Source organism: Diachasma alloeum, unplaced genomic scaffold, assembly GCF_001412515.2.
Source record: "Diachasma alloeum isolate Michigan unplaced genomic scaffold, Dall2.0 Dall_scaffold_00176, whole genome shotgun sequence".
Lineage (NCBI taxonomy): Eukaryota > Metazoa > Arthropoda > Insecta > Hymenoptera > Braconidae > Diachasma > Diachasma alloeum.
This window is the reverse complement of record NW_021680342.1, coordinates 155,224-165,030: the sequence shown is the minus strand read 5'-3', so window position 1 is coordinate 165,030 and position 9,807 is coordinate 155,224. Positions and strand designations below refer to the sequence as shown.

Below are 9,807 nucleotides of genomic sequence, written 5' to 3'. Positions count from 1 at the left end.
AAAAAAAAAAAAAAAAAAAACAAATTTGTCATTCACCCACGACCATTTACACGATACAATTGATGTTTGATGTTACTCTGTTATTCAGATTTGTTTGTAATTGCGTGTGTCGATGTATACTCATATTTTTTTTTGCTGCTGCTGCTGCTGCTGCTGCTGTTGTGACGTAACTCGTGGTTTTGTTAATCAAAATTATCTCCAAGACGTGCAAGTCATAAATTGAAGTGCCCAACTGTCGTTTGTAATGCGCGTTATATGGCCAATAATAAATGCCGAGAACGTGAAAAATTTACCAGAGACACCTATCTCTTGGCTTCTTCATTATTTTTTATTTTTTATTTTTTCACTTTTTCTATTGTAATGAATCCACTGCACTATGAATCCACTCATCGATTACACTCATACAGCAATTAACCTCCTACTGCAATTACGGTTATTTCATTCCTCTCCTCCGTAGCATATGGCAATGGCGTGTGCCCACCTCTGCCACGCATATACAATGTTCTCATTCTTGTGTATATGTTTTCTTTATTATTTTGGAATATAAGTTGATATCCCATTGTGCCACAGCGGCATGTACTTTTTACCCCCGATTCATAATACAAGGAGAAAGAAACAAGGCCATAGAATTGAGAGCAACACGCGCCAACCATTTCGCCTCCTTCGCAACTGACGTTCCAATGCGGTTTTGGACAATGTCTGGCCTATAGTCGATCTGTTGGTCTTTATGTTGTTGTTATATGCTACTCCTTCCTCCCCTGTACTCTCAACAAATGCATGCATACACTTGTTCCATCTCTCTCTTTTTCTCCTCACCCCACATCACGGAAACAACCATCGGTTAATTTGATATTACGAATCTATAATTCGAATTTCGATGACGACCGGCGGTAGTGCTTGTGGGCATCTGTGGCGGCCTCCGACCTACCTTTTCCTTTCCTCCCCCTCTATACTCTACCTTTAAATATTACTGTTTAACCCTGCTTTTTCGGAATGGGAACGAATGGTAAAAAAAAAAAAAACTTTCACCCCGCAACTTTGGCAATACCTGACCAGTTGGTTCTCGTCAAGTGTGTGGGATCGATTGGTTGCGACTAATAATTTTATCGAAATGCGGTTACTGGGGAAAATGTAAAAAATAAAAAATAATAACCAACCGGACGAGAAGGCGTCACGTATCCGTCGGTGGGCCACTTTGTTTCCGGTTGTCCAAAATACACGAGGAGAGAGTGTGTAACACTAAGTAATGAAGAGAAAAAAAATAGTTTGTCTCACATCAACAATCGCATACTATATTGGCTTTCTCCATGACGTTTCCGGAATTCAATACCGATGGGTAATTAAATTCCTCGTCGAGTCGTATGAATGGATTGAGCTTCACGATTCATATTGCCTGGGCTTTAATCAGGAATAACAATCTTTGGATATTCATAGATTTTTTTTCTCAGTCAACGTGACGCCTTGTATACTCATCTCCGTCACGCCTAGCGGTTTATTGAAAACTGCCGTTTATTCCATCTCGTTGTGTGTCCCGATTCGTCGCGTGGAAATTAACACCCAGAAACATTAAAAACTGGTTTTTACACCAAAGTTCCTCAAACTTTCAGCCAGAATGCCTATAAATAACGAGTCGCGTGTCGTAAGACACAACGATGGAATGAATTAATACAAAAATTTATTGAAAACAATGCCATATTGACGGATGATAAATTCCTAACGGATTTTTTATTCAAAACACAAACCACACAAATTGATGCACGTGTTGTGTCATGATTACTTTTTTATTTTTATTTTTTATTGTCATTGAATTGTAGTATCTATTGTCTCAATCGTGACACGATAAATATTTTTATTGTTCCTTTTTTTTTACAGAGCGGCGTGAGGACAGCAGCGATTGTGGTAGTGAGGTGAAGCAAGAGCCAGACAACGAGCAAGAGCAAGAACCCGAGCCGGAAAACGAGACAGAGGAAATTGTATGTCCATTCTGTACGTATCAGCCAACATCGAAGGAGGAATTGAAGCAGCACCTTCAAGTGGCTCATACACAAGAGAACGAAGAGAAGATGGAAGTTGTTAAAGAAGAGCCTGTACAAGAGTTGTTGTGTCCATTGTGTCAGGATGGGTTCAAAGAGCGTGCTGCACTTGAAAAACACGTAATGCAAATTCACTCGGTGAATGCCGATGGTCTCCAGAGGCTTTTGCTTCTTGTTGATCAGAGTCACTGGTTGAATAATAGTCCACGAAATACATCTACACCGGCAGCAACACCAACATCACCAAGTACAACAAAACAACATTTAGAAGATGATAATGAGAGAACAAGTGATGAGGTTGAGGAGATTGCAAGGTGTACAATTTGCGGTAGAATCTGCAGATCTCTGGAGGAGCTCCAACAGCATCACAGGGAGTCACATCCAGCGACAACGCCCACCTTGGCTGTCAGTGAGAAACACGTCTATAAATACCGATGTGGCCAGTGTAGTTTGGCCTTCAAAACACTTGAAAAACTTCAACAACATTCACAATATCACGCCATTCGTGACGCCACCAAATGTGCACTCTGCGCCAGGTCGTTTCGCTCTGTTCAGGCACTTCAACGACACTTGGAAACGGCCCACGCCGATCTCCAGGAGGATGAACTGGCGCAGTACAAGCAGAGCCTACTCCACGCTCATCCCCTTCTTCAGGCGCTCACTGACGAGGCAATTAGACGTCAGAGTGGTGTCATTGGCGAGCAAAATGTCGAAGAGGAGTCGAGGGGTGACGAGGAGGAGAGCGACGCCAGTGACTCACCGCCACTTCACAAAGAGCAGAGATTACTAGAGGATTATCTCAATAGTCAGGCAATAGCTGAAGACTCGTATCAAGATCCTCAACGTAGATTCAAGTGCCATCGTTGCAAAGTTGCCTTTACGCGGCAGAGCTACCTCACTGGACACAACAAGACATTGTTACATCGTAAGGGTGAAAAAATGACCTATCCAATGGAGAAATATCTTGATCCCAATAGGCCGTACAAATGTGACGTATGCAAAGAGAGTTTTACGCAAAAGAATATATTACTGGTTCATTACAATAGTGTCAGTCATTTACACAAGCACAAGAGAGCAATGCAGGAGCAGGGAAACAACAATACCCTCATATCTGTTATACCACCAGCGAGTCCCACCGAATCACCTGATTCCCAACAGGATCACGACAAAAAACCATACAAATGTAATATCTGCAAAGTTGCCTACTCTCAAGGTAGCACCCTAGACATTCACATGAGAAGTGTTCTCCATCAAACACGAGCCAGTAAATTACCAGATCTCGCTGCCAGCGGTCAACTCGATCTAGCGCGGCCCCTCATCGAACAGCCACCCCCATCCAGCCCAAATAGTCCACCAGGCAGCACAAATGCCGCCAACAGTAACAGCAATATGCTCTCTTGTCCCCGCTGTAGTGCTCTATTTGTAAATCAGGAGCAACTGACCACTCATCAGCAGCTGTACTGCATCTTCAGTAACCCCTTGGCATTATTTCAAACTCTAGCTGCATCACAGCAGATGGCTGCTTCGACACCTGACAAAACACCTCCACCCATTTCCACAACACCGGGCCCTCAACAGCAGTACGCCCAGCACACGCAGGCATCTAATCAAGTCGCCCAAGATATCTTATCTCAACCCAGACACAAGACCTCACAAATGTACAAACACTTACTCGAAAGTTTTGGCTTTGATCTCGTAATGCAATTCAATGAAAATCACCAGAGGCGTCAGAGGAAAGAGGAGGAGGATAGGGCTGCCCTTCAGGCACAGCAGGAACAGCAAAAGCAGGAGCAGCAAGCCAAACAGGCATTGGCTGCTCAACAGGCAATGGAGAAAGAGGATCAGGAGACTGAGGAGCCAGGTGAGGAGGAGGCGACAATCCCCGAATTGACGAGAAGTACGTGTCAACATTGCAATAAAGAATTCAGCAGTGTGTGGGTACTGAAGGCACACTGCGAGGAGGTACATCGTGATTTGGTGCCGCGTGAATTTCTTGAAAAATACGCTCAACAGTTTAAATGTGAATATGAGAAGAAGAGTGTTGTGGTAACAGCGGCAACTTCGTCATCGACAACAACGGCGCCGCGCAGTTCAACACCGGCCACCGCCGCCAATCAGCCCCAGGACTTGAGCTCAGATAAGGAGAAACGAGATAAGGATAAAGAAGAGTTAACGGAGAGTAAAGAGCGAGTCAGTCGTACACCGGAGGCCACATCGACAACTCCGGCTACAACGCCAGCACTCAGTAATACACCAGTATCGAGTATAGAATCAGTTACACCCACTGCTGTTCCGGCCAATAATCCACAGCACTCTATGCAGTCTCAGTCACAACAGCAGCAGCAGCAGCAGCAGCAGCAACAACAACAACAACAACAACAACAGCATGCTCAACAAATGACATTGGCTCAACAAATGTCGGAAATGCAGGCGGCATTAAATGCTGTAGCTGCTAGTCAGTTGCAACAACACTTGCAACAGTATCCGGGATTGATGATGGGGATGATGGGACTACCGTTGGGTCTCAATGTGCCAGCTCTTGCAGCTATGAATCTTCAACCACCATTAGTACCGATGATGTTACCACCCCCACCTTATGATGGCAGTAATAATCAGAATCCTGCATATCCACCGATACAGGCACAAGCGGATCTTCTTGCCAAGCAGCATCTCGCACTTCAACAGCAACAGGCAGCGGCGGTGAGTTTTTATTCATTTATTTTTTATCCTTGAAATATTTTTCAAATATTTTTGCGCGGGGGGCCTTGCGCAATCAATAAGTTGAAAAAAAATCGCAACAAATAAATGTCTCATGTTTTGTACATATCAGCCAAAACAGTTGAAAGACTTGTCAAAATTGAATTCTCCAAGTGTAAAATCAGTTTAATCTAGAAACATATCCTGAAGAATATTTTGTTGCATATTTGTTCAGGCAAACGCAGCAGCATCCCAGAAGCGTGCCCGTACCAGAATAACCGATGATCAGCTGAAAATCCTCCGTGCGCATTTTGACATCAACAATTCTCCAGGCGAGGAGCAAATCGTCGATATGGCGAAACAAAGCGGTCTTCCCCCAAAAGTCATCAAGCACTGGTTCAGAAACACACTATTCAAAGAGCGTCAGCGTAACAAAGACAGTCCTTATAATTTCAACAATCCCCCAAGCACAACTCTCAACTTGGAGGAGTACGAGAAAACTGGTGAGGCCAAAGTGACGCCCTTGAACTCCTCCACTTCAGGGGGAAGTTCCTCCGACGACAAGAGCCCAAACAAGCAATCATCACCGCCACCAAGCACCTTGGCAACTACTCCAATAGCTGAGATTAAGCAGGAGCCAATGGACTCAATGTCATCCCAACAAATGCTCCCTCAACATCAGATGGATCAGGAGCCCCATCACTCACCGGGAAGTTCTGGGGGCCAACAATCTCGTCCTCACTCACCGGCATTGAGCATGAGTTCGGTTTTTTCCGGACTCCACCATGATATGTCTCATGGCTGCACCACAAACAATCCAGGGACGCCAATGCTCCCACCAAAACTAACACCACAAAATTTTGCCAGTCCAAATCCCGGAGCTGGCAATGTCGTTGCCAGTTCAATAGCTGCCATGGCCCTGACACCTCAACGATCCTTGAGTCCAGGCCGTGGTCCCACGGATTTTTCCTTCGGTGGAAACAGCAATGGGAGTAATTCCTCGGGCGGTAGCTCTGGAAAACGTGCCAACCGAACGAGATTCACCGATTATCAAATAAAAGTGCTCCAAGAATTTTTCGAGAACAATGCATACCCAAAAGACGATGACCTGGAGTATCTGAGTAAACTTCTCGGTTTGTCACCGCGAGTGATAGTAGTGTGGTTTCAGAATGCACGGCAAAAGGCACGAAAAGTATACGAGAATCAGCCAGCAGCCGAGCCAGTAACACCAGGTGGACGGGAGAGTGACGACGGTTCAGGTCGATTTCAACGCACTCCAGGACTGAATTATCAATGCAAAAAGTGTTTGCTCGTGTTTCAGCGTTACTATGAACTTATTCGTCATCAGAAGACCCACTGCTTCAAGGAGGAGGATGCGAAAAGAAGTGCCCAGGCTCAGGCAGCAGCAGCCCAAGTAGCTGCAGTTTTGAGCTCTGAAGACAGTAACAGCAGTTCAACAACAACAACAACAACAACAGCAACGACAAACGCAGTGCCAAATAATCCCAGTACTCCAGCCCTGACTGACCAGCTCCAACGACCCCTGAGCACTTCAACACCACCGCATATACAGCAATCCCTCCCTAGTCAATTACCAACGACTCCTCAATCCACTCAACCAGCTCAGTCCGAATCGAAAGAGGCAAGTTTTCAGTGTGACAAGTGCAACTTAATGTTCGGTAGATTTGAACTGTGGCGTGAACATCAGCTGGTACATATCATGAATCCATCGCTCTTTCCACCAGCCTATCCTCCAGACTCACCCTTTGGAATTCTCCAGCAACAAGCGCTCAACGCAAGTACCGGCATCACTGGCGATCCCCCACATCCTTTGATTGCCATGATGCAGGATCGAAAACGTAAGTTTGAGGATTTTGAAGAAAATACTGGTAGTGAAAATCGTAATAATTCTGAGCACAGCGAGCAGCCCAAGGACAAGCGATTGAGAACGACTATTTTACCTGAACAATTGGACTATCTCTACCAGAAATACCAGGTGGAATCAAATCCCTCTAGAAAGATGCTGGAGACAATAGCGAGAGAGGTGGGACTGAAGAAGCGAGTAGTTCAGGTTTGGTTTCAAAATACGAGAGCACGCGAGCGTAAAGGACAGTTTCGTGCTCACAGCCAAGTAATTAACAAACGTTGTCCTTTTTGTCCGGCATTATTCAAGGTCAAATCAGCCCTTGAATCTCACTTGAGTAGCAAACACGCGGACCAGGTGGCACGTGGGGAAGTTAATATCGACAACATTCCTGACGAGGAATTGTCCATGGAGTCAGCGCCATCGAACCCAAGCACCCCGAACATGATGCCCCCCCTTTTTCCCCCATTCAACTCGGACGTTGAGGCATCCTTGAAAAAATACTATGAAGAATCGATGAAGCGTTACATCAGTGAACTCCAGGCTCACACGAGTAATGGTAAACAGGAGAATTCGGCGAGCCAGGGTGCCAGTGCAACGGGAGAATCCCCTTTGGACCTCAGCAAGCCAGTGGATCTCAGTCGACCAGTTAAACTCAACCTGGGAAGTTTGACTAATCTCCTGGAGGAGCAACAGCACAGCCTAGCCCAGCACTTTCGTGGCGGCAGTGACTGTGGACCATTGACAGATCTCTCCGAGCGAAGTATCTGTGATGACGATAGCATGAGCGAAACAACTGAATTCCTCGATGACGAGAGTGGTCCAGCGAGTCCTGCCTCGAGTACCCAGAGCTCGAGACACGGTGGTACAGTAACAACACCTGGTGGTATGACATCGGTGTCGGGTGGTAATGCAGCAAGTGGCAATTCAACGAGTGGCAATGCATCAGGAGGCAAGAGGTACAGAACACAGATGTCAGCGACTCAGGTGAAAGTGATGAAGTCACTGTTCTCTGATTACAAGACACCAACGATGGCAGAGTGCGAGATGTTGGGCCGGGAGATTGGACTACCAAAGCGCGTCGTCCAGGTGAGCAACGGTGCTACACCAGCCACATTGAAACAAAACTAACTTTTAAAGACAATTAAAACTAAAACGTGTGTGTTGTGTGTGTGTTGGTATAAAGTAAAGGAAAAGAGTGGAGCACTAATTGGAGAAAAACGACGGTTGCAGGTATGGTTCCAGAATGCCAGGGCTAAGGAAAAGAAGGCGAGATTGGCAGCTGGTCTCCCGGCGGAGGGCTCTGCTGTACAACCCCATCGTGGACCAACGGGTCCTGATGAATGCCGCTTGTGCTCAGTACGTTATACACCCAAATCACCACTCCAGGAGCATGTTTTTTCACGTAGACACATTGAGTCTGTGCGCGTTGCTGTTGAGGAGGGTAGCCTGGTACCGCCAACCCCAGGTGCACCGATATTACCGGCTGGAACGGGAAGCAGTATGACAAATCCAACAACTGGTCAATCAAATACCCAATCACAGAATGACGAAAATATGATGTATGGATCATTGTTCCTTCATCCAACAGCCATGTTTCAGTCGCAACAGCAGCACGGAACAACGGCCAGTACGGCTACCACCACCCCCGGTGAGTGTCTGGCTGACCTCTTAGACTCGTAAAAAAAAAAAAAAAAAAAACAATGAGATAAAGAAATTATGAGAAAAAATATATTTACTGCCTGTACAACGCTTGCGCGCGCAACGCCACTCCTTTAACGTTCGTAACGAATTTTATTATTGTATTTATTAAAATAATATACATGAGGAATTTATCACGTGGTCTCGGTGTGATTATATTGAATATCGGACGTGCCATGTCAAATCAGTCATTACGGCTATAGATGAATGTCATTCTTTAATTTTATGACAAAAAAACATCCACATTCAATAATTCCGAGAAAATCAATAGACATTAGGAGAATTCTAATAAATATTTTCTTGAATTTTCATAATTTTTCTCCTGAAAATTACTACGCAACTGTCCATGGAATTTCAATTGTCGTTCAACAGTGTAAATTTCAAGGAAACAAGTGATGCTTGATTCAAATATGCCAATTAACATTTATAAGACAAAAAAAATCAAAGGTGCCTGAGTTGACATGGAATGTTCTATATATTAATTGATAAATCAATATGTGACACTTTTTATTTTGAGAGAGTGTGAGAGTCTGTATCAAGTGAGTGGTGTGCACGCGTTAGCTTTCAGGGAAAATATATTTGTTTTCCATTTGTATTTAGTTGTTCGTCTCGTGCACGTAATTATTCGTTGATCACGTTTTTTTTCAATATTGTATATCATAATTTTACCTTTACCTTATATATTTACCAATTACGTCGCATAATCATCTTTTTTTGGGGGCCCGTGTGATAATCTAGGGGGTCCGTTTGAAAAGATACCTTGTCGTGTTTATATTAGATAAAATTGAATAATTTTATTATAGCGATGAATAATATATCCAGAGTTAGGCAATACTGAAAGTTCCTATCAGATGACTATTTGTAGAAATAAGGGAGAGACACCACTTTAGGAAAAAAAAAAACAAAGAAAAAGAAACGCGATTGAAAAACGACCGCGTGTTTTTGAATGAAAATAACAGAATGAATTACAAAAGAAAATGTAGTAAAACCGACAATAGTGATCTGCGACAATGCATTCACTATGCATAAAACACAAAGTAAATAAAACTACTTGAAAAACCATGAATGAGAATGAAAGAATGAGAATTCTTCTTTTATAAATAAAATTAGATCTTTAAGTGAGTAAAGATCTTTGTCATTGCTGCCGGAGATACGAGAAAAATAGACGTGTTTGTTCATTATTATTATTATTATTATTATTATTATTATTATTATTATTATTATTTCACATCACGTAAGTTGTACAGTAAAGACTATATTAGGATGTAATTATCTCGATTTTAATTAAACTAATTAAACTCGAATGAGAGATACAAACGAAAACGTTTGCTTTCGATTATAAACAAAAAAAGTAGTATAGCCGAGAAAATGAAAAAACGGAGAACGGACTAGATTGCCTTTTTAATTTCTAAGTAGCGAAAGATTTTTCCTTCCCTCCCACTTTTTTCACATCCTCTCTCTTTCTCTCTCTCTCTCTCTCTCTCTCTCTCTCTCTCTCTCTCTCTCTCTCTC

General features: G+C 43.6%; 1 protein-coding gene across 1 annotated transcript in view; it reads left to right on the top strand.

The window, feature by feature from the left end:
• Nucleotides 1-9,596, top strand: part of LOC107045379 (zinc finger homeobox protein 4) — a 116,726-nt gene extending 107,130 nt beyond the window's left edge. Inside the window, exons 5-7 of the mRNA XM_015267683.1 lie at nucleotides 1,873-4,733; nucleotides 4,966-7,683; nucleotides 7,828-9,596. Coding sequence (XP_015123169.1) covers nucleotides 1,873-4,733; nucleotides 4,966-7,683; nucleotides 7,828-8,277 — 6,029 coding nt within the window. The 3' untranslated portion in view covers nucleotides 8,278-9,596. The remainder of the gene's footprint in view (nucleotides 1-1,872; nucleotides 4,734-4,965; nucleotides 7,684-7,827) is intronic.
• The last annotated feature ends 211 nt before the right edge of the window (nucleotides 9,597-9,807 follow it).